The sequence below is a fragment of the Mus caroli genome, unplaced genomic scaffold (assembly GCF_978045245.1).
Source record: "Mus caroli unplaced genomic scaffold, Mus_caroli_1 scaffold_1, whole genome shotgun sequence".
In the NCBI taxonomy this organism is placed as follows: Eukaryota; Metazoa; Chordata; class Mammalia; order Rodentia; family Muridae; genus Mus; species Mus caroli.
In genome coordinates this window covers 55,893,619-55,919,507 of record NW_028227256.1, presented here as the reverse complement: position 1 = coordinate 55,919,507, position 25,889 = coordinate 55,893,619, and the positions used below count along the sequence as shown (strand labels likewise).

Genomic DNA, 25,889 nt, shown 5'->3' with positions numbered 1-25,889 from the left:
TACCCAGATAATTAACCAGGATAAATGCTGCTCTTTATCTTGTCAATTGTACCTTTGGTGCTGATGAACTCTAAATTTATACATATTCATAATGTCCTCTCTTGAGCTTCCCCATGGTGAAGCTAACAGCGAAGAAACACTTGAGTGTCTATTCAATACTCTTCTAGACATTGCTGCTTGGAGTTTCTGTAAGCTAGAACATTCTATCTGCTGTTTATTGGTTGTGTCTTATCTTATTTTTTAGAAAAAATTTTTCCTGTAAAATTTTTTTTACTTTTTGAGATTATAATTGCATCATTTCCCCTTTCTCTCTCTCTCATAGGACACCCCTTCTTTCTCTCTTTAAAATTGCTGGTCTATTTTCATCAATTGTCAGTATATACAGATATGCATATTGATATATTTATTTTTAATTTTTTATTAGGTATTTTCCTTGTTTACATTTCCAATGCTATCCCAAAAGTCCCCCATACCCACTCCCCTACTCCCCTACCCACCCACTCCCCCCTCTTGGCCCTGGTGTTCCCCTGTACTGGGGCATATAAAGTTTGCAAGTCCAATGGGCCTCTCTTTCCAGTGATGGCCGACTAGGCCATCTTTTGATACATATGCAGCTAGAGACAAGAGCTCCGGGGTACTGGTTAGTTCATAATGTTGTTCCCCCTATAGGGTTGCAGACCCCTTTAGCTCCTTGTGTACTTTCTCTAGCTCCTCCATTGGGGGCCCTGTGATCCATCCAATAGCTGACTGTGAGCATCCACTTCTGTGTTTGCTAGGCCCCGGCATCGTCTCGATATATATTCCTAAATATAAACTCAGTCAGTATGGTGTCACTTAGATATATGTTTTCAGGGTTGACTCGTTGGTATTCAACTACTAATCTGTATGCTCTTCCCTGGGTATGTCTGCTCTTCCACTCAACATTCCTTAGTCAGCCTTGGTAGAAAAACTTGTTAAGCCACCTAAGCTACCCTTGGGGTCATGGTCGCTTCACTTGTGGAATGCTTGAGTAGGTATTTATGTGAGGTTAGCGTTCATTATGGAGCCTTCAGATCCATTCCCATTTCCTGTTTATACATCTTTTACTATGTGGTCTTCAGTTTTAGTATGACTTTGCTCATAAGCCTAAATTTCTTTTCTGTCTTGATTTTGAGCAAACAAGAATGAGAAAGCCCCATTTTGGCTTTTTTTTTTAATCTCATTATTACAAAACTCTATAATGTCTTTGTTACCATAATTCCTCCCTTTTAAACTGTGCTTTCAAATGATTCAGAAAATCAGATCCACTTCTGACTTATGAACTCAAAGTCCTGTGAATGTTTTTGGGTTTGGCTGGTTGGCATGGTCGATACAACGTCCCAGGCCACCTTTAGACTTCACTGAATGTTAGTTTCTCTAGAGCCTTCAGATAAAGTTTCTCTGTAACAGTCATGGGGAGAGTGTCTCAAATTCCGGTTTTGTACCCATGTAATTTTTTTTATTACTACCTGTGTGCTTCAACTCTAGTCAGCCGAAAGCTCCAGTAAACCCAAGAGATGCCATTTCTTAAACTGTGTTTTATCTACAGTGCTGGATGCACTGAAATGCAGCTGGCCTTCACATTTAGGGAAGAAATGTGAACCTGATTTGGGGGTGGGATTTTGTTGCCATTGTTTTAAATCTAAGACTATGGATTTCTCACAATGTTTTTTGTTTGTTTATTTGTTTGTTTATGTATATGAGTACCCTGTTGCTCTCTTCAGACACACCAGAAGAGGGCATTGGATCCCATTACAGATGGTGTGAGCCACCATGTGATTGCTGGGATTTGAACTTAGGGCCTCTGGAAAAGCAGTCAGTGCTCTTACCCGCTGAGCCATCTCTTCAGTTTTGCTAGATACTTCATTTTTGGTTGGCAGTGTTGTTTCTGGAGCTGTTCCACCCCCTAGCCCTTTGGCTGCCCTCTATTGTAGTGAGCCATCAGTGTTAAGTGTGCTTGATTCCTCAGACACTGAGTGATTTTTTTTTTCTCACCAAAAGTCTCTCCTTTCTGTCATTTGATTGTTTTCCAGCCTCATTAAGGTTTGGGTGACAAAAATGTTTATGTGCTTATAGCATATAAGGTTTTTTAATATGTATAATAATTAAACTAAGCTAATTAACATGGGTGCCATTACTTTACATGTAGTTTTTCATCATACATGTTTACAGTATATAACATAATGTTATGGGACACATATAGAAAGTAAAAAGGTTACTATGTGAAGCACTTAAATACACTTATATAATTACCTTTTTGTGGTAAGAGTAGCTAAAATCTACTCAGCATGGATCTCATATGCAGTATCATTTTATTTTTAAAGGCATCCAGGTTTTTTCTATTTTTTCTTTATGTATATAAATGTTTTGCTTGTGTGTGTGTGTTTCATGCCTTGTGCCTGTTGAGTTCAGAAGAGGGTGTCACATCCCCTGGAACAGGGGTTAGGACAGTTGTAAACCATCTTGTGGATTCTGGGTGTGGTGGTTTGAATATGCTTGGCCCATAGGAAATGGTACTCTTAGGAGGTGTGGCCTTGTTTGAGGAAGTATGTCACTGTAGGTTTTGGAGGTCTCCTCCTATGCTCAGAAGGAGCTACCCATAGTGGAAGAGAGCTTCCTCCTACTTGCCTGAGAATGCCAGTCTTCCTTCCTTTCCATTGCCTTTGAATCAAAAAGCAAAACTCTGAACTCCTCCAGCATCATGTCTGCCTGCATGCTGCCATGCTTCCTTCTATGATGATAATGTACTAAACCTCTGAAACTGTAAGTGAGCTCCAATTAAATGTTTGCCTTTATAAAAGTTGTCTTGATCATGGTGCTTTTTCACGGCAATGGAAATCCTAAGACAGAAGTTGGTACCAGGGACCAATGTATTGCTATGATAGGCCTGATCATGTTTTTGTTTGGAGGAAGGTGGATTTAGGGACTTTGGATTTGGAAAGCCATGGAATGCTTTAAGTGGAATTTAAAGAGCCATCCGAGTAGGAGTATGGAAGACATTGGTGCTTTAATTGACTTGAACTCTGGAAATTGTTCTTATAATGTTTTGGTGAAGAATGTTGTTTTTTATCCTTTTCCAAAGAGTTTGCCTGAGCTAATAAGGTAAAGAGATTTATATTAATTGCATTAACAAAGGAAATCTTGAAGCCTAGAAGACTTTGTCTTCTGGTTTACTTTCATGAAGAGTGATTTGATCAAGCACAGCAAGCTTAGAAAGGAAAAATACAAAAATGTATGGCACCAAGAATAAAGGGGCACCAGGAAGTAGAATGAAGCTAAATCCTATGTTTAAGGATATAAATGGAATTAAGTGAGTGGTGACCTCAGGGCAAGATCCCACCCAGCTAAATGTAAGCATATGCAGTTGTATGAGGGAGAGTTTTATCACGTTAGGCATTATTATGACCGGTTATTGTTTTTATTTGGTCATAAGGAGATAGGACCCTGTGTCCAATTGACAAGGGATTGATTGTGATGTCTATTCTCAGTTTTCAACTTAAGATCTATAATGAAAAGCTTAGGTCCAGGCATGATGGCACATGTCTTTAATCCCAGGAGACAGAGGCAAGCAGATCTCTGAGTTCAAGGTCAGCCCATAACAGAGCAGTATTCAGGTAAAGAAAAACTTAAGTCCAGGCATGGTGGTACATGCCTTTGATCCCAGCATTCAGGAGACAGAGCCATGCAGATCTCTTGAGTTCAAGGTCAATCTACAGAGCAAGTTCCAGAACAGACAAACTTAAGCAGTGAAGGAGTTAGAAAACAGAAAGCTGATGATAATGTCATAGAACAAGGGGCCAAGTTCCAGCTCCAGCAAGAAGCAGAATTCAGCAGCTTAAGGCATTGGCTCTGGCTTTAGAGACAACAATAAAAGGGACTACTGGAACAATTGGTGCTGGTTAGATGGAGCTAAGAAATTAGTGGTGATTAGGAAGAGACCAGTATCACTGAGGTGAAATCTTCTGGGAATTATTTTCTGAGAGCACAAAGCAGCTGTGTTCCAGAGATAGCCAAGGTTGTACCTTGTGCTGCACCTGGACTTGGAAATGTGTAAGAGTCACCCAGGCGGTACTGGTTTCGAAGGCATGAAGGGGTCAAGGAGAGCAGCTGAGAATTGGCACTGCGAGAGGCCAGGGAAGGCCTTTGGCGAAGGTGCAGCTTCATTTACAGTTCATGGCCCAGGAATGAAGGGGTCATGCAAAGGGATTGAGGTTTGGCACCATGAAGAGAGCCTATGAGAGGCTATTGGTGACACCTAGTTGCAGCAGAAGACTGTCAGATAATTGGAGATTCCAATACCATGGGATGATCACCAAGAACAGTAGCAGCATTGGAGTTGAGTCAACCAGATCCTAGAGTACTACAGAGGGCAGAGTTGGAGAAATGACCCCAAACCGTTTGGAGGAGCCCAAAAGATCATATGTGGATCCCCAGACATTGGAACAAGAAGCTGTAACATTGAAGTTGCTTTGGATACGCCAAGATGTCAGAGCCATTCGATGCCTGCAGAGGAAAGCTACTAACAGGGAGTGGAACCAGCCCAAGAGAACGAAGTCTGTTGCTGCTGAATGCTAGATCTGCCAACAAGAGTTAACCAGTATGAAAAGAGTTGGAGATCTGAAGAGCACTTTGAAATTGGACATGGAGACACAGAGTTTGGAGTTTGACCTGCTAGTTTTAGGTCTTGATTTGGTCCATTATTTCCTTACTATGATGTTTTGGAACTGTAATATGTATCTTGTGCCTTGATATGTTGGAAGTATGTGATCTGCATTTTGATTTTTATATGGAATTACAGTTAAGAGATTTTATGAATCTCAGAAGACTTTGAACTTTGGACTTTAAGCATTGGTGAGACTGTAATAGACTAAGGGGACTTTTTGAAGTTGAACTAAATGTATTTTGCATTATGCTATAGTTAGGTATGGCCCTCCATTGACTCATGTGTTTGAATAAGTCTATGGGAACCCGGGGGTGGAATGTGGTGGTTTGAATATGCTCGGCCCATAGGGAGTAGTGCTGTTAGGAGGTGTGTTCTTGTTGGCGGAAATGTGTCACTTTGGGGGTGAGCGTTGGAGGTCTCCTCCTATGCTCAGGAGGACCATGCCTTCCTTCCTTCACTCAGGAGGAGCTACATGCTCTAACCCACTGAGTCATCTGTATTTGTATTTATTTCGTATGTTGTACTTTAGATTTCTACCATGTCAATTGTTCATATCTACTACTTTAAATCCTCTCCCTGCATGTGCATGTTCCATCCCCATAAACTCTGTTTTATTCTCTATTTATGTATAATTAGAATTTTTAATTTTTAGATTTCACATCAAGTGAAATCATATGAAACCTTTCTTTGTGTCTAGATTAGACACATTTAAAACAATGTATTTTAGGCTATTTCATGTTGTGGCAAATGGAAAAAAATCTCATTCTTTTCACAGGGATAGAAAGAAAGAGAAAAAAAATTGTTTGTTTGACAGAGCCTTGGAAATTGTATTTTCTAGGCAAAATATGTCATACTTGACTGCCCAAAAATTTATGAAAGTTTACATATTTGGCACAACATTATGCCTCTTTAAATTTTTGTGTATAAATACTCGTGCACATGTGTGTGGAGGATTGTGTACAAAAGCTTATGTATGCTTGTGTGCATGCATGTGTAGGAGTCAGATGATAGCTTCGGATGTCACTTAGGAACAACATCCACCTCCTTTGAGACAAAGCCTCTCATTTTCCTAGAACTCATCAAGTAGGCTGGGCTGGCTGGTGAACAGGCCCAAAGGACCCATCTGTTGCTGCCTTCCCAATGCTAGGGTTACAAGTGCACACCATTATGTCCAGAATTTTTATTGGGGTCTGAGGACTGAATTAAGACTCTCGTGCTTGTGAGGCAAGCATTTTACTACCGAGTTGCCATCCCAGCGCCACAAAGAACTCTTCAGTCTTCTATATGGGCACTTTTCCCACTATGCCTGGGTGTGCTGATGGCAGTAATCATGGGGCTGTGGGGTTCTTGAGTCTTTCTATATGATAAAGTCCTAAAAGAACATAATATATTATTTCAATTTCTCTATTCTTGTGAGCCTTTTAAAAATAAAAATAAATAAAATTACATAACATTCAAGTTTCCTTTATCTCCAGTGTCTTGATTTCATTTACTATTCTTGACTCAGTGGCAAATACTATTATGAATTTAGTGAGGTTCCACTATATAGAAACCTGTGAGTAGTGACAAATATCCTGGCCAGCCAATTAGGAAGTCTTGGAGAAAAAAATATTAGAAGTCAAAAGTCAAGAGTCTGGAAGTAGAGACATACAGATGGGACACAGTGGAATGGGCATAAAGTCTGAGGGTAATGGATTTAGCAACTGTCTACCATGGGAGAGCTATTGAGTAGCCAGCTACACAAAAGATAGCCAGCCAATGCCACCTACCTTCTGTCACCAGATTCTGCAAGAATGGCACGATAGATGAAGTAATGAAGTAGCAAGTGTGTCTGCAACAGAGATTTGCAGGTGCTCAGCAGTCCCAATTCTTATTTACCAATGTTGATTTAGCTGCTAACACTGTCTGATGTCTGATCTGCCAGCAGCAATGAGCAATGCTGAACCCCTCAAGACCATATTGTCTCTTGAAGGATACAGCTGGTCACCGGACATGGGTTGATTATTTGAGAACCTTTCCCCCCTTGAAAGTATTGATAATTTATTTTTAACACATACAAATAATATTTTAAGAATGGATTTTTCCCTTAATTCCTATTGGACTCATCATCATTGATATCACTTGCAGGGGGTGATCTAGTATCTCATGATATCCTATAACATTTAATCAGACCCAATTGATGGTAAAGAAGGTACCGTAGAGGGCACCATGTCTGTAACCTCGGCACTCACTGAAGCCTGAAGCAGGAAGATAAAAAGTTCAAGGTCATACTCAACTACAAAGCACTTTAGAGGTGACCGTGAGCTACATGAGATCCTATCTTTAAAAACATAGTGAGTGATGAGTTGTGAAATGACCTGTCCAGACTGTACAGCGACAATTCAGAGACTCTACCTTGCCAGGTACACTGTTCTGTATATACATGTGTAATTCCCATCAGTAGAGTACATGAGTCTCAGAAAGAAAACAAAAGTAGCCACTTAGGATCATATTAGAATATAGAAATAAGAAATCTGGCTGTGCTTCAGATGAACAATTTGTCTCCTCCAATATTTGGGACATACTTTTAATATATTGTTTATCTGAAAGTCAGTTTAATTGAACTTCCTGTATTTCATCTGGTAACCCATCATCTGGATAATTTTTACTATCCCAGGACTCTAGATTCTATAGGTTTGAAGTTCTTAGTCCCCAAATGGAGGACACTCTCATCAGGAGATGAAAAAAGAGATCCATTAAACTATAAATTATGACCACTGCTTAGGCAATTCTACTATGACAAATACCAGCAGGCATGGGAATTAGTAGCCATTTTAGATGTCAGCGCAAAGAGATTGAGCATTCTGGGCAGTTGTGCTTGAAGGGAAATGTGAGACATAGAAGAGATATACTTTGGTGCCCAGGAATCCATGCTCAAATTTTGATAACAGACCAGCTACTTACCTTGTCCCAGAAGGAATTAGGCATGAAGATGAGATGGTGTGAGATGAAGGCTAGTGAAATTAAAACAGCTAGCAACGGAGAGTGTTGACTGCTGACTTGAAAGCAGCTGCACTTGTGGGAGCTCTAGTTACTTCACTAATGTTCTAGATCTCACCTAGGAAGAGAGACCCCTGGGAATCCCGGAGGATCTGTTTTCAGTACACACACAGGAAATGGGTTTCCAAAGCACAAGAGATAGACTTTTGTGGGTGTCTACCTTTAGGAATGAAGGACTTCATCCCGATCTGGTGGCATGCTTCTAGAAGAAAGCCCCCATCCCTCAGCCCTCTGTGGGAATTATTTCAGTTAAGAAAACAGCTTTATCTATGTATTTGCTCATCTCCAAGGCCCTGAAAATTACCAATCTGTGTTGTTTCTACGGATCTATCCTTTCTGAATACTTAATATAAACAAAGCTATTTGGATATATAGTATTTTGTTTCTGGCTTTTACTTAGCATTTTTTATACGCAGATGATTTTTAATCTAGGTTCTGTGTATGAGAGAAAACATGTCTTCCTGAGTCTGTCTTATTGGATCCAGCAGAAACAATTTCCAGTTCCAACCATTTTCCTGCAAATGCCATGGGTTCATTTTAGCTTGTGAGTGAACAAGGTTCCATTGTATATGTACCACACTTTCTTTACGTACTTGGGCATCTTGACCAGTTCCATTTCCTAACTACTGTAATAGGATAGCTGCAATGGTATGCACAGTGATGCAAGTTTTTGTGGAATGCTGATAGAGCCCTGAGGTGAGCACCCAAGAGGTACTGCTGAGTGTTACCCTTGCCAACATGAGCTGTCATTTGTTTTATTAATCTTGGTCAAAATGACTGGTGCAAGATAAAACTCATAGTGATTTTGATTTGCATTTCCCTGATAATTAAGAACATTGAACGACTCTTTACGTATTACTTAGATATTTGTATTTCATCTTTTGAGAATTCTCATATCTGTACCACATTTTTAATTGTGTTGATTTCTTGATGTCCAGGGTTTTAAAAAAATTCTTGATATATTTTAGATATCACCTTTCTATCAGATGTGTAATTGGCAAAACTTCTTTCTAATCCAATAGCCTGCTGCTTTGCCTGAGTGGCCCCTTTGCCATAAGGAAGCATTTCCGTTTCAGAAGGTCCCACTGTATGATTGCTGTGCCTGTGCTACAGTGTCTTGTTCCAAAACTCCTTTCCTGTGCCAATGAGTTCAAAACTACTCCCCACTTTTTAAAAAATCAGATTTAGCTTTTCTGGTTTTATGCTGAGGAAATGAAAAGTTTTTTAATTTCCTTAATTTCTGTCTTGACCCATTTTGCATTCAGTCCTGAGTTGTTCAGTTTCCATAAATGTATAAAGTTACTTTTGCTGATATTTGACTTTAATATATGGTGGCTGCAGGTGTTATTTCAGTATTATTCTATCTGTTGAGGCTTGCTTTGTGTCCAAATATGTCGTCACTTTTGAAGGAAGTTCCATGAGCCGCCGAGAGGGTAGGTCCATTTGATTGGTGACAATACTTAACTCCGGAATTTCTGTTTAGTTTTTGTCTGGATGGCCTACCTACCTGTCTTATGGTAGTATAGAGCATTCACTATCATTGTGAGAAGGTCAAGATGTGGTTTTAGATGAAGCAATGCTTCTTTTATAAACATAGATGCCCTTGTGTTTGGTCATGGATGTTTAGATGTGCAATATCTTCTTGGCAGGCTTTTCCCTTGATGAGAATGTAGTGCCCATCCCTATCCCTCCTGATAGTTTTGGTTTGAAGTCTATTTCTTTTTTTTTTTTATCCTTTTTTTTTTTGCATTTTATTTTATTTTATTTTTTTATTACATATTTTCCTCAATTACATTTCCAATGCTATCCCAAAAGTCCCCCATACCGCCCCCCACTTCCCTACCCTCCCATTCCCATTCTTTTGGCCCTGGCATTCCCCTATATTGGGGCATATAAAGTTTGCAAGTCCAATGGGCCTCTCTTTCCAGTGATGGCCGACTAGGCCATCTTTCGATACATATGCAGCTAGAGACAAGAGCTCCGGGGTACTGGTTAGTTCATCATGTTGTTCCAACTATAGGGTTGCAGATCCCTTTAGCTCCTTGGGTACTTTCTCTAGCTTCTCCATTGGGAGCCCTGTGATATATCCAATAGCTGACTGTGAGCATCCACTCCTGTGTTTGCTAGGCCCCTGCATAGTCTCACAAGAGACAGCTATCTTTGGGTCCTTTCAGCAAAATCTTGCTAGTGTATGCAATGGTGTCAGCGTTTAGAAGCTGATTATGGGATGGATCCCTGGATACTGCAGTCTCTAGATGGTCCATCCTTTCATCACAGCTCCAAACTTTGTCTCTGTAACTCCTTCCATGGGTGTTTTGTTCCCAATTCTAAGAAGGGGCACAGTGTCCACACTTTGGTCTTCATTCTTCTTGAGTTTCATGCGTTTAGCAAATTGTATCTTATATCTTGGGTATCCTAAGTTTTGGGCTAATATCCACTTATCAGTGAATACATATTGTGTGAGTTCCTTTGTGATTGTGTTACCTCACTCAAGATGATGCCCTCCAGGTCCATCCATTTGGCTAGGAATTTCATCAATTCATTCTTTTTAATAGCTGAGTAGTACTCCATTGTGTAAATGTACCATAATTTCTGTATCCATTCCTCTGTTGAGGGACATCTGGGTTCTTTCACTCAGACCTGATAGCTATTCTTAATGTTAACATGTGGCTCTTGGGTGTGGCAGAAGGATGCATCTTGTTTTTGTTTGTTTGTTTGTTTTTAATCCAATCTGTTAGTCTGTGTCTTTTTTCATTAGGGAATTGAGGCTGTTAATGTTAAGAGTTATCAATGAATCCTTTATATTGATCCCTTTTATTTCATTATTGTGGTGTGGATTTCCCCTCTTTCTTGAATGAAATTATTTATTCCTGTGTTTTCATGGGTGAGGTTACCTCTGCAGATTAAAGTTTTCCTTCTCCTGCCTTTTATAGAGCTGGATTTGTAGACAGATACTACTTAAATTGTTTTGTCATGTTTTTTTTCCATCTATTGTGATAGTTTTGGTGAGCATAGTGGCCTGAGCTGGCATCTGTGACCTCGTGGAGTTTATAGAACATATCCATACTGGCCCTTCTAGCTTTTAGAGTCTCCACTGAGAAGCCAAGTGTTATTCTAGTAGATCTGCCTTTATATGTTACTTGGACTTTTTCCTTTGCAGCTTTTAATATTCTTTGCTGTGTGCAGTCAGTGGTTTGATTATTGTATGCTGTGGGGAGCCGCTTTTCTGGTCCAGTCTATGTGGTGTGCTGCATGCTTCCTGGGCCTTGATCAGCACCTCCTTCTGTAGGTTAGGAAAGTTTTCTTCTGGTCTTGTTGAAAATATTTTCAGTGCCTTTGACCTGGGTTTCTCCTCCTCTCTCTAGTCTTATTCTTCATAAATTTGGCCTTTTCATAGTCTCTCCCATATTTCTGAGATGTTTTGTACCTGAATTTTGTTTTAACATTTTCTTTGACTGAGGTATCTACCTGGTCTTCAATGCCTGAGGTTCTCTCTTCACATCTGTATGTGAAGATTTACCTCTGAGTTTGTTTTTTTGTTGTTGTTGTTGTTTTTGTTGTTGTTGTTGTTTTTCTTGGTTTTACGAGACAGGGGTTCTCCGTATAGCCCTGGCTGTCCTGGAACTCACTTTGTAGACCAGGCTAGCTCAAACTCAGAAATTTGCCTGCCTCTGCCTCCCAAGTGCTAGGATTAAAGGCGTGCACCACCACGCCTGGCTCTACCTCTGAGGTTTTATTTGACTTCCCCACCTTTTCATCCAGTTTTTAATCTCAGTTTGGGCTTTTAGCAATTCTATTTCTGTTTTCATTTCTGGAACTCTTTTCATCATTCCATCCCATGGTTTGTGTTTTTACAGACTTAATCATGGGATTTATTCATATACTTTTAAAGTTCTTGAACATATTCATATTAGTTATCAGAGAGTCTGTGTCTTGTGTGTCAGCCGTGTTGAATGTCTCAAGGCCTGCTGTAGTGAGGTTGCTGTGTTCTGGTAAAGACATTGTTTTGACTGTTAATGGTTGTATTTTTGTGCTGGTGTCTAGGCATCTGGGTTTGGGATCATTGTGACTCTAGAGTCTTGAAATAGCTGATCATTGTCATTGAATGACAATGATCTTGTTCATTCTTTGGTGTCTGCTGCCCTCTCTAGATTTTAGGGAAGTGTAGAGGCTGTGGGTTGCCTGGTAGGGAGTGCTTCTGCAGGCCAATGGTGACAGGGTGGAATAAAGCTGGCTAGGGGAAAGGCTGAGAGAGGCTTCAGGAAAGACTTAAGGGGCTCTTGTTCATATCCAGAGGCAGGAGCCACAGGAAGTTGGAGGCACGGTGGTAAGAGGGGAAGTAAGTCATCATAAGGCAAACAATAATCTGGAGAGATGGGGATGAAAGGGCAACGGGGACCCTGGGTCTGAAACAAGAGTTGGAGTCTTCAGTGAATGAAGCTGAGGTGGGAGGAAGGGCACATGTAAGCAGGTTGTTTACTATGCTCAAAGTGAGAATGGAGAGACTGAAATGGAGGACAGGAAAAATAGTGCGATTCTCTTATTTGGATCTTTCCTGCATTGTGGCCAGTGGAAGTCTCTGGTAGAAAGTGTCTTTAGGTATGGGGTGGGGACTTATGCAAAGTAAAGGCGATGGACTAGAAGTGGATGCTGAGAGGGTCCACAGCAATGAGGAAAGGCGAGACTACCACAAGGTTAGGCAGAATCTCCAGGGAATGGAGGCAGAGAGAGAGAACAGACCCATGCAGGAGTGTGCTTGCTATAGGGCTGGGGACGAGAATTCAGGAATTGCAATGTTGGGCAGGAAGAAGAGTAAAGATGGCCTACCTGCTTCCCAGGCTGGTGTGGCAGCTGGGTTCCCAGGTGGGAAGTGTTAGCAGCTGACACAAAGGGATGGGAAAGAGGGAAGCTGGGTCCACAGCAAGGTTTGACTGAGTTCCCAGGGAATGGAGGTAGAGTGGGAAGACAGAGGCCCCTTGAAAGTTTTCTGCTGCAGGGCTGGGGATGGGACAAGGGAATGACACTGGAGGACAGGAGGGAGCCACTTCTATTACCTGGTTCCCAATCTCTGTCTTTACTGATGAGGTGTGTCCCTTGGAAACAGCTGATAGTTGAATCTAACTTTTTTACCTCAATCACCTAGCCCGAGACTCTGTATTGGTGACTTCAAGTTGTTCACACATATGGTCATAATTGAAGGCTGTTTCTTAGTGTCTCCTCTTGTTGGTGGTTGTTCTGCTTTGTCTTCTGGTTTGGATGGTTTGGTCTTTGCTTTCTCCTCAGTTTCCCAGGTTACTATGTTGAACATGATTCTTTGCTATTTCTACTTTATTTCTCTGATGAGTTTATTCTTTAGGCATTGATGGTTTCCCCTTCAGCTTGTAATATTATTTTCATGCTTCATGTAGTTTACATTTTCACTGTGTTGTAGGGAAGGTTCTTCTCAGTCATATCTAGTGACTCTAAATGGCTCCTGTGTTTGGATGCATATTTCTCCCTTAGATTTTTGAAATTTTCTGTTATGATGTCATTGAGCAGCTTCTCTGTCCTTGTTGTGGCTTTTTGTTTTTATCCTTATTTATTCTGTAGATTCTTGAGTTTGCTCTCTTAGTTGGATCCCAGGGTTGTTGGACATTTAGGTTGTGCTCACAGATTCCCCCCTTTTGATATCTGAATGTAGTATTTCACCAGTCTTGTCCTCTGTCCCCGACATTCTTCGGTTTGGTCTAGTGGGGATGCTTTCCACTGTATTTTAAATTTAAGTGAGTTTTTCATCTCCATCATTTTGTCCCCCACAGTTTCAGTTTCCTGGTCAAATTTTTCTTTCATGTTTTTGATTCTTTTCACACATAATCTGACTTTCTCACCCACTTTCTCTACTTTGCTCCTTTGCTCTCCAAGTGCTGTGTTGTATCATCTGTTTGCATGTGTCTGCTTTCAGAAAGATTGTTGATCGAATTTTACCAGCAAACTTTGAAATCTTAACTTGAAATTTGCATATTTAAGTATTTCTTTTAGTTCATTAGTTGCTGAGTTCTGACCTTTTGGAAGCATATATTGTCTTACTTTTTCATATTTTAATGTCTGTTTCTGTGTTACAATTTGTGTACCTGTTGGTTTAGATATCTTTTCTGGTTTTACTTAGGCATCTTTTTATTAAGCAGCCTTCTCATGAGTAGAGTTCTGAAGTTCAGCTGTACCCCAGGCAACCAGCACCTGTGTAACTGGCAATCAGCACTGCTGTAAGTTACTGTGGAGAAAATGGATGGATGTAACAGCAACAGTGTGAAACCATTCAAGATACAGAAATGCACTTAGCCTGAGATCAATCAAAGCTGCTCATACAGCACTTGTGACCACAGGACTGAAAATGGCAAACTACTATAGATGTCGATATCAGGTTCAAAACTATTTACAATAAGTATAGAAATAGTAAATAAATGAGATAAAAGGAGGAGATAGGGTAAGAGAGAAGAAGAGAAGGAAGATGAAAGAAAATGAGAAAGGTGGAGGATAATAATATGGAGGGGGACAGCAAAGGATTCAAAAAGAATTTAGAAAGAAAATGTTTTCCAATAAGTTCAAAAGCAAAATTAGGTAAATATAAGACAGGAATAAAATAATAAGATAAAATAAAAATACTATTAAATGTAGAGTGAGAGAGGAAACACTAGGCAAGAAACAAAAACTGAAAAAAAAAAAGAGCTACAAGTGAAATATGGCCAGAAATGCAGTAAAAGAAGAAAAGTGGGAGGGATCAAAGGAGTCAGAGAAAGGCCAGGAATGGTGGTGCAACCTTTAATGCTAGCACCTGGAGCAAAGGCAGACAGATCTCTCCCAAGTTCAAGGACAGCCTGAGCCTCACAGTGACTACCAGGCCAGCCAAAGCTACACAGTTAGACAAGTTTCAAAAAACAAATAAGCAACAACAATAACAACAAGAAGTCAGAGGAAAAAGGATGTGTATTAGAATAGTTTTCTGTGTTCTCAAAACTTGGAGATTGCCAATTCTACAGATGCTGGTTGGCTGGGTCTCAGCTGAACTTCTGGGCTCTATTCACGTCTTTTCTATAGTTTATGTTATTGTTGAATTTATACTGGACAAGTAGCTGCTGTCACCAGACACCAGATACTGTCTTCCCTTTGATAGATTTCCGTTGTATACCAGGGGCCTCTGCTCACACATTTAGTTCTGCTGTCTATGGGTTAGACAGGCTCTCTGATCCTCCCAAGACTCCCCAGATAATAATTCCTGAGATAACTAATGTTTTAAGTGGCAAGTGTCTCCCAAATGCACTGGGAATATGGGAAGCAACCACAGCAGGGTGATCAGTAAAGACAGAGGCTGTCTTCTTATATTCAAGACTCTCTAAATATCAATAACCGTGACTTACGATGCAACTGTGGGTATCAAGTACAACTGAAGTGGAACTTCAGATCTTGGGCTCATCCTCAGTGAATAACAGGTAAGTCGTTTCAGGGGCTATTCTACCACTGGTCTTGGGCTCCAAGCTGTCAAAACCAGGGCCATCTTCATCCTTGGGTGATAATATTTCATTCATCCGTTTAAATCTCTTTTGAAGTAATTGGTCATTTTTAAAAATTGATTTTTAAAAAAATTGCTTGTTCAGTGTTTCAACAGTGATCATTGGTTGCAGCTACTGGGATGCTATGCGCCTTCTTTTTGTGTGTTTTTCTACACTATAACTCATACATCTGCTGCAATGGATATGTCTGTCTGTTTTGTCCTATGCCTTTGTTGTTGTTGCTTTGTGTTGTATTTTCTTAGTGGAGGTCCTCTGTTGGACTGGTGCTTCCTGTTGCGTGTAGAAGAGAGAAGGCAGTCAGCAATAGTGAAACAATTAGTGAAAAAATAGTGAAACTGCAGTAAAAAAGCAACTGGGTACTCACACTCTCCCAAAGGGGTGGCTGTGAATGAATGCTAATAGGATAAACCAGGACTGTAAAGAGTATTAAAGTTAATGGTTTTTATAACTAAGAAATAAAAGAGAATGAAGAGCGGGAGAGATGGCCCAGTAGGTAAGAATACTTGATGTACCTCTAGAAGACCCAGGTTTAATTCCCAGCATCTAAACTAGCAGCTCAGAACCTTCTGTAACTCAAGTTTCAGGGATGCCTTCTTCTGGCCTCTGTGGGAAATGCCTGAACACGGGGCACAGATAAACATGTGGGCAAAACATGCATAAACTTAAAAATGTATATATATTTTTATTTTAAAGAGAATGAGGTGGGGTAAAGGAAAAGGCAAAGCCAGCTGCGAATGAGAGGAAAAGCCTATGTAATGAAGGCATAAGAAGTAGCAAGAGAGGACTCAATAAAACCAGAGTCAAGCTGGCACACAGACTAAAAATAGGAAAATAAGAATAAAGGTGGCATAATACTGTTCAGTCTTTGCTTCTTCTGAGATGACTATGGGTTCTTAGCCACCAGGTTTTCCTGGGAGGTGGTAGGTATCTCTACTCTGTCTTCTCGGAGTCTCCGGTTCTTTTTAGATTTCTGGGCATCTTTAGAAAAGTTTCTCTAAAACGCATGCCTACTAAGTTAAAAACCTGGCCTTCCTTGGAGGAGGAGGTTTCTGTTTTTTCTTGTAGGATATATTTTACATTTTTTGTAATTTATTATTTTATCTGTTTACTCGTTTTCTTTCTTGAGTGGGCCATTTTCCATACATACCTTGTAACTTTTTGTTAAAAATTGGATCATTTAAATATAACGTGTTAAACTATAGGAATCACTTCTCCCTCAAGGGTTGCTGCTGTTGTTAACTGTTGAAAGATGTTTACTGACTGATTGAAAGTAGTTTTGCAAAGGCTGTTCCTATTTTGAATTAGTTTTGTAGTCAATATGTTGTGAAATATCAAACTTGCCTTTAAAAACATTCCTCCCTCTCTCAGCAGTCCTTTGCTGCAAGGTTTGGGTTATAGTCTAGCATTCTAAAATACTTACTACATCAGGGTTTGACTGTTTCATTCTAGTGGAGGGACCAATTCTTTAAGCATCTTTCTGATATACACTTTTATTTTCTATTTAGTTTGTCTCTATTTATTCTTTAAATTTTTTTTGTTTCCTGAGACTTGGAAAAATAAAACTATGTAATAATATATGTAATATCATTTATTTTCTTTTAATACTAAGCTTTTGCTTCTTAGTAGCCTAATTACACAATGCTTTGGCCCTGCATGTGTGGTACAACCCTTAATTGCACTGGCTAAATTATGTTAATATAATATACAGCCAAATGTTAACAATTTCATGTATTACCATCAGTAATGCTGTTTTAAATATTTTATTGATATTTAATTGTTTTTCTATCCACTTTCTCCATTCATTTTTATTTTAGAATAGGCGTAAAATGGAAAAATCACCACATTTTTCAGGTAAGCTATTATTTATAAATTATTATATTTTTCAAATATTGAGCCATTGAAGTTCGGAACACTAATTCTCATAAAATAATGATTATCACAATTTCCTTCAAGATATAAATTATACTATTTTCCTCTTATTATAAAAACACAGCCTCCCAGTAGCAGATCAAAACAAAATATGAACGAGCTTAAAAGTGGGAGCGCAGATATTTTTCATTCAACATATGTTTGGATATAACTAGGGAATAGCATATTACATCTATTTGTTTCCAATGTGCTTGTCTGCTGGATCCATCGTCCCATGAACACAGTTCCCAACTTCAGGGAGCTTCTTTCCTCAGTGGTATCATAATAACAATATTATTTATCATAATAACAATATTTGTCAAGTAATCCAGCATAAACACAGAAAACTAAGAGCATAGGATACTGGCGAGTCAGAGTGACAGAGGCTCCCCGAGGAATTGTGTACCCAAGGAATCAAGATAGTCAACACAGTGTATGTCAGAGTGGTACCTGGACAGTCAGAGTTTGTGCAGTGACTATGTATTCCTTCAGAAGAGACAACAGGAATTAATAAAAATGAAGTTACAAATAACAAGATAACTGTAGAGTATGCTGCAGAGAGAAGATGAGCAAGTAACTATTTCTTTTATATGTTTGTAAGGGGCAAAGAATAGCCTTCATTGAAGGGCTTATGAAGAACAGAATCAAATCAAAAATGTGATCAACAAATTGTCAAGTTAGGGTTTCTATCGCTGTGATAAAACATCATGAACTATAAGAAACCTGGGAAGGAAAGGGTTTAATTCATTTTCTGGTTTGTACTTCATCATCCAAGGAAGTCAGGGCAGGAACTGTAGCAGATGCCACAGTGGAGTGCTGGTCACTGGCATGCTCCACATGGCTTGCTCACGCTGCTCCACATGGCTTGCTCACGCTGCCTTCTTATAGCACCTGGGACCACCAGCCCAGCTACAGCACAATTATAGTGTTGTTTAATTTAATAAGACTTCTTATTTTAGAAGCAGGTAACTTGTTTCCAGGCTTACAGCTGGAGGGAAATCTGCCACAGAATGAATTATATCTTAAGTCTCACCCAAGTCTGAATTAGACAAGACCTTGGACTTTAGACTTTTGGATTGCTGGCCAAAAGAAGTTAACACTCTGGGGGCACTGGATAGAATGTTTTCTTCTTCATGTGAAATGCCTCACACTTGAGGGCCAGAAGCAGGGCATTATGGGTTTAATGTGTTTCACAGAAAGCATGTGTTGGAAACATTATTAACAAGACAGAAGTGCCGGGAGATGGGCCCTAATGAGAGAGTATTCTGCCACGAGAATAGGGTGAATGATTTAATACTAGGCTTTATCCAGGAGTGGCTTGTTCTTGCAGGCGTGGCTGTGTTGTAATAGAGGGAGCTTGGCACCTTTTGAATCTCCAGTTCCTGTCTTGTCCTTCTGCTTTCTGCTGTGAAGTAATAAAAGAAGACCCTCGCCAGACCCTGGCTCTCTGATTTTGGAATTCTCAGCGTCTAAAACTGAGAAATACATTTCTGCTCCCTATAATTTTTCCCAGCCTTGGGCATTCTGTTTTAGTAGCACAAAACCGATGGATACCTCGAAACCCTCTATTTTGGATTCTCCTAATCATAGAAGAACTTTTGAGGCAAACTGGAGAAAACAGACTTCATATTCCATTATCTTTAACTATGTCAGAATGGGAAGTTATTCTTTTGTATAAAGCGAGGTTATAAACGAGGTTCTATCTCAGCTTTGCCACTGTGCCTGTGATCTTAAGTCACCATTTTGTAAAGTCTTCAAATTTCCCCGGATCTGGAGAGCAGACCCAGGGCTAAGCCAGTGCCCTATCACTGAGCTACATCCCTATCCCCTCAATTTTCCCATTTTTAAAGTGAAAGAGTGGGTTAAAGACAGAGACATAAGCCTATAATCCCAGTTTGGTGGCAGTTAAGAGAATTATGAGTCCAAGTTTAGTTACATAGTGAGTTTCAGGCTAGCTAGTGAAATTCTGCCTCAAATAAACAAAGCATGGAGCTATATGCTACAACTACTATTTTTTCTGTTGCTTTAAACTGACTTAGTCTGTCTCCAGAACTCTGTAAACACTTCACATATCTGTCTTATCCAATAAACCCTGTGAAGCTAACACTTGTATGTTACAGGTGAGGTCACTGAGGCTGGGGATGTAGTCAGTTAGTAGAAGGCTGACTGCACATGCAGGAAACCCTGAGTTCAGGCCTCCCCACAGCATAAAACAGGTGTAGTGTGAGCACACTTGTACTCACAGCACTTGGGAGGTAGAGAATCAAAAGGTCAGTTTTATTACATGGCAAGTTCGAGGCCCACCTGGACTACATTAAAAACTCATCTCCAAACAACAACAACAACAACAACACCCTACTTAAATAGGATTTCTAATTATGTACTAAAAGTGGTTTTAATAGCTGGGTGTGGTAAGGCAGGAAAATCAGTTTAAGATTGTCACTAGCTATGAAACCAATTGGAGGACAGTCTTGGCCTACATAAGAGCTTGTCTCAAAAAAAAATTAAAAATAAAAATAAAGTGGCTATTCCGGGCATAGTGGTACAGAGCTTTAATTCCAGTACTCAGGAGGCAGAGGCATGAAGATCTCTTTAATTTCTAGACCACTCTGGTCTACGTAGTGAGTTCCAAGCCAGCATGGTCTACATTGCAAGTTCCAGGACAGCCAAGGCTTCAGAGATAGAAAACCCTGTCTCAAAAACAACAAAAAAGTGGTTTTGCTATACCTTGCAATATAGGTATAGCAAATTATATTTCAATTCAATTTTTATACATACCATTCTTCTATAATTAGCATAATAAATTATATACTATACATGGCATATTTATAGTGTATTAAAGAGTTTATTTAGTAACATTCACAGGGTACCCCTGTCAATTTCCTTCAGTTATTATAATCAGTATATAAATTAGCATGGAGCTACACCAATTTTTTTTTTTTTTTTTTTGAGACAGGGTCTCTCAACATAGCCCTGGCAGTCCTGGTACTCATTATGCAAACAAGCTGACCTTGAACTCACAGAGTTCCGCCTGCCTCTGCCTCTTGTGCTGGGATTAAAGGAGTGCTCCACTATGCCAGGCTAGTTCGATTACTTTTGAGTACCTTTCACTGACAACGTCTGAGTCCTGGTATTTGTGCATAAACAGTCAGACAGCAGAATAATTCATTGAAATGCATGGTCATTATGCTCTCCACCTTATAATTTTCTTGGTTTCTGAAGAAGATGCTTCTCTAGTGTCACAAATTGAATTATTAAGAAAATATGTATTATTCATGATAGGTATCTAGAACATAAATTGTCTCCCTAGAATTGGGTATGGATTGCAAAGTAGCAATGGAAAATTACCCAAATGTTAGAGAAAGTGACACAGCTCCAAAGGTGTGTAAACGCTACCTATTGAGCAAGCCATGAAGCACAACTTTGAAATACACAGTATTTAGCAGCCCCTTCCCAACAGAAGGTAGGAGCATAACAATGATATGTTTAATTAAGTTTTAATTAATATTTTTGAACTGCCATCAAGAGCCAGAGTTAGAAGCAGAAATACTTAACATAAACATCTACGCTAACCTAAATTAATGTTTTATGTGCATGGAATGTACAGAGCGCACACACATTCCAACAGCAGTACTGAAAATCATAGAGTTACACAGTGTATCCAGGGATCAGGGTAAAGAGGGCACTAATGATGGTAAGGTATCAATAACAGTCACATTACTTTCATGCTTCTTATGCACCAGGCACAGTGTTCGATGTTTTAGACATTACATCACAAAACCTTCCTCCAGATAAGGTCTCAGTCCCTTGCCAGATCAGGAAAACAAGGCCAGAAGAGGCAAGTTACTTGCCCAGTTAAATGGACTTGTAAAGTCCAGGTCCTGAACTTTTAGCCACTCTGCTTTTACTCCTGGCCAAGAGATGTACTTATAAAGCCCACTTCCCTTCTCAAGTGTTACAAGTGCCAAACAATTGATATGACTTTTGGGTTTTTTTTTTTCATTCTTTTTCAGATGTGTTAATAATGCCTGATAAACCCTTTGAAGATTTAAACACAAATAAGAAAGGGAGACCCGTAAGTAGATGGATATATCCTTTAAAAACTATTGTCACTTCTATTATTTAGTTATTATTTATCACCATTCTACAATATGCATGAATGCATTTATTGTCAATTTTAGGGTTATACTTATACATTTATAGAGCAATATAAATGTCTCATTGACTTTTGCAAGCCCTACAGTTCAATTCATTTTTAATGCTATTTTAAAAAGTGAGCCACATAGCTAGTAAAACAAAGACTAGGAAGCTGAAGTATAGGCCAATCTCTTGTGATATGAGCATCTTTTTAAAAGGCCATTTCCAGAGCTTGAGAAATGGCTCAGAAATTAAAAACACTACCTGCTCTTGCAGAGGATCAGAGTTAGATTCCCAGCACCCACTTGGTGTCTTACAGCTATCTCTTATATCTCTAGTTTCAGGGGATAACATCTGATCTCTCTGAACATCAAGTAGGAATGTGGGGCATGTACATAATGTAGGCATAAATTAAATAAATAAATCTAAAAAAAATGTTAAAAGGCAATTTTCTGTAATAGTATGTTTTATTCTCCTGAATGATTGTCATCTTCAATGTCTTCCTGCCTCTGGCTACTAACCTAGGCAACATGTCCTGGAAGCATCTAGCCTTCATACAGTCCTATCTAGGCCTAGAATGTTTTCAGCCTCTGAGACTTACTGCTGAACAAGAACCTTTCTTGTTCTTCCTGAACTCTGGCTGGCTGGTCAACTCAGCTGTTCTGGCTCAAACTCCTCTTCAAGTTGACTGATTCAATCTGACTTCTCTTTCAGACTCTGAATTTTTGCTCTGCTTGACCTCAAACTAACTCTGACAATCTGTTCTAATCTTCTGGTCCTTCTCATTCTCTGGCTCCTTCTGTCTTCACCTGTGTCTGGCTTGTTTTCTCTCTTTGTACAACTGTCCAGGTAAGACTGCCCCACCCCACTGCTCTCTTGAGTAGCTTCCCTTTCCTTTCTCTTCTCGTGAGAGTTGGGCAGATCCTATTCTGTCAAGTCTTTCTCTGATTTGTCTCTTTGTCTGCCACTCAATTAGTCATCACTTTCAAATATGGCTGCTTCCTTTTCCAAACTAACTTTACCTTCATTGTTTGGGATTAAAAGTATGTACTAAGGGCTGAGCCATACCCAACTATAAACTTTTTTTTTAAGTAAACAATAGCACAATCTTAGGGTCTTCAATATGATCAAATATCCTGCAATAATTTTCTTATCCTAATTGCCCATTTATATTTCAAGTGCACTTTTTGTATTTCTCTTGTTTATACATATGTCAAGCTAACAGCAACAAGTATTTCAGAAATAGAATAGGAATTGTGTGGCTTGGAATAAGGATCAAGCAAGAAGTAACTATCTAGATGAAAGGCAATGAGAAAGAAAAGTTTTGCCTACCTCAGATTTTACATTCAGAAGGGAAGAACCATGCTCACAGAGGAAAACGTCCAAGCCCTAAGGAAATATCAGCACTTTTTCTTATAGCATTTAATGATTAACTAATACTGGATCCAGGGCACAGGCATTTCTCACTATTGTCTTTCATAGAGAGTAGGTTTGATGTGAGAATTTATTGGATCCCATGCAACAGAATGTAGCAATCACTGTAAAGTCTGCAGTCTTCAGTTCTCTAGGACATTGCTGACTCTAATGTTCCAACCAGTTGTTCCTGTAAGCCATTAAAAGATGTCCTAGAAATTTTAATGTTTGGTGTTTACATCTTCATACTAACTCTTGCATCTAAAATAGCACAGAAATTCCACCTGACTCTATAATCTGCCTGGAAGGGCATGGTTTCTATATAGCATCATGTTGTTACAGGAGCCCAAGATTCCAATGTGAAGATGTGGATTCAGGCACCAGTCTTCTCACTATTAGCTGTGATTAAGTTGATTCAGTTCATGATACACATATGGGAATACTTACTGTTCAGCAGGCCCCAGAAACTAGCACTTAATGAGATTATGCTATAATGGGCACCATTTTTAAGCTGTTAATGAGAACTATTTTATTTTGATGCTCACAAAGTCAGAATTTCTACTCTTTTTAATTGCAGGTGAGGATACTGAAGCTGACTTTAAATAAACTGCATAGGGATTTGGGGATTTGATCCTAGAGAGTATATGGTTACATCTGCCTGCTCACCTTGAGGAGTTAGATATTCAGTTACATCCCATTTAATGATGGATATACATTCTGGAAAATGCAGTTTTATTGTTAAAAAGACCCACAGAGTATACTTATAAAAACTATGGCATCATTAGGAAATATAATCTTAAGCCCACTGCCATGTACGTGGTTAGTTAGTGACCAAAAAGGTATGGTTAATAACTGTAGCAGTCAATGTCATAGCACAGAATGGGCACAAGCTCCCTCTCAGCCACATAAAGTAGACCACTGAATAGTCTTATGAGTACTAAAAAAACGTGTATCAACCGATTATAGGAATGAACTAATGCAGAAGGATGAATGGAGCAAAAAGCTTCTCAGAAATTTTAACACCTAGCCATTATATAAAACTCTGAACAAAGTTGTAATAAAAATTAACTTTCTAAAAAAGCTCATAAACTATATTATACCAAATAGTGAAAGACTGTTTAAAGATCAGAAATAAGGACACAAAAGTCACTCAGAACAGAAAGGAGGAAATAAATTGCATTTTCAGATGACACACTGTGTGTGTGTGTGTATAGTTTTTCAGTTGTGAAAAAATTAGTAGTAGTTCTATATGTTAACAATAAAAATCCCAAGAAATAACAATGTAACAATAACATAGAATAGTTATAAATGTAACAAAACATGTACAACATATAGTAAAAATGACGATTGATGGTGAAGAACACTGACACCTAAATAAATAGAGACCCACTGGACTCTTGGCTAGAAAGGTCAACACAGTCAAGTTGTTAGTTCTCTCCTAGCTGCTCCAAAGATTCAATGTAGATTCTGTCTAAACTGCAGATTTGTAAAGAAAATATCACTCCAAAAATATGTCGGTAGAAAGACACAGATTATTTAAAATAATCTTTACAAGAAACAACACAGGAGTCATTATTTTGAATAGAGGACTGAGTGTGATTTTGGAGGAACAACAGGTACATGGAGCAGTGGGAGGTAATAAACATACTCATGGGGCTGGCGAGATACCTTAGAGGTTAAGAGAACCTGTCAATCTTACAGAGGTCCTGAGTTCAATTCCCAGTACCCACATTGCAGTCTACTCCAGAAGGTTAGCAGAAGAAATCCCACACCTTCTTCTGACCTCTGTAAGCACCAATCACACACATGGTACACATAAAGCCTGAGAGCAAACTCTCAAAAAGTAAAATGAATATATAGAATAAATAAAATCTTCAGGACAAAACAAGCCAACAACAGCCCCACAGGTACGATGAAATGACTAATAATGATGCCTTTCCAACAACTGTGTTTGCAGCAACTGGACATTCACAGACAGAAATTAAAATGAATCATGGACCAAGTCTCATCTAAAGTTTAAAATAGAATGAAGTCACTCCTAAAACAGATTAATAGTTTCTTTTAAAAAAAAAAAAGTCGGAAACTCGATCTTTCCTGCCAGTAGTTGAATTCCTAGAGAAATTAAGATTTATATGTTATGAAGAAAAGCCTGAAAACTGTTCTCGGCAGCCTTATTTACCACTGGAAGTTGGAAACAATCAGATGTCACCAATTCATAAACAAACCATGGAACAATAATCAGGAAAAGGAATAAATTATTGACACATAAAGTTAAAATTTTTGATTATTTTTGAGAATTACACTAAGTAAAATAGACTACTATCAACTATTATAAGGTCTATGATTCCATTTTCATAACACTCTTCAGCATTTTTTAAGTAAAAGAAAACTTACCTTAAATGTCTTTCTTAAGGATGATAAATCTATACACACACATAAAACCAAGAGAAATGTAAAGAATAGCTTATAAGGCAGACTAGCTATGTCAGATTTAGAAGTTTGAAAGAATCTATCACCAGGGCAACAGCTTTATAACTTGAAGACATTTCAGAATTCTAGAACAAATTCCTAAACAGCTAAACTTCATAAGCAAGTTACAAAATCCTCAGAATTCTATGGGAAAATAAGCTTTGGAGTAATTTGAAGTTGAAAAAGGAGTTTTTTTATGAACCAAGGTGGACGGTGTGTTAAAAGAAATGTTCTATTTTGAGACCATCGCCTGGAGTACAAATCTGAACTGGGAAGGACTGACTGCACCCCTTTGCACGCCCAGCTCATCCAGGTGGCCATCTTTCAGTAGCACCTTCATGGTTTTTGAGCCCTTCATAAATTAAAATGTTGACAATATGGCTAACTAACTTCCATTTTAACACTGGCATTGACTGGTCCTAAAGCCTTCTCCAATAGTCAGGATGCATGAAAGGTTCGGAGAAATGGGAATTAATTTTGCTCAACAGAGTATTTGCTAATGACAAGAGAAATTGGTATTGTGTGGTGTAGTATAGTATATTATAAACAAAGCAACTTAGAATAAAAAATATTTATTAGCATATATTAAGTATACACAGAGATGGGATCCATTCTATTCCTAGTCATCTGTAAGGTGTTCTGATCATATCCACTGTCACCCCTTGTTCTCCTCCTGCTGACCCCTTGCTCTTCCT

At 39.0% G+C, this 25,889-nt stretch overlaps 1 protein-coding gene and 1 long non-coding RNA gene across 3 annotated transcripts in view; one reads left to right on the top strand and one right to left on the bottom strand.

Annotated features, from left to right (window-relative positions):
• The window catches only part of Catspert (catsper channel auxiliary subunit tau), a 97,621-nt gene that overhangs the window by 52,114 nt on the left and 19,618 nt on the right, over positions 1-25,889 (top strand). Inside the window, exons 14-15 of the mRNA XM_085837608.1 lie at positions 17,082-17,118; positions 21,189-21,250. Of these exons, the coding sequence (XP_085693734.1) occupies positions 17,082-17,118; positions 21,189-21,250 (99 nt within the window). The remainder of the gene's footprint in view (positions 1-17,081; positions 17,119-21,188; positions 21,251-25,889) is intronic.
• LOC110292061 (uncharacterized) lies at positions 5,872-25,193 on the bottom strand. 2 transcript variants are annotated; one of them, XR_002377642.2, is made up of 4 exons: positions 25,120-25,193; positions 15,115-15,537; positions 6,451-6,512; positions 5,872-6,053 (listed from the first exon to the last, which is right to left on the bottom strand). It is a non-coding gene; the product is annotated as an uncharacterized LOC110292061 (long non-coding RNA). The 2 variants fall into 2 exon arrangements; XR_002377641.2 differs by lacking the exon at positions 6,451-6,512.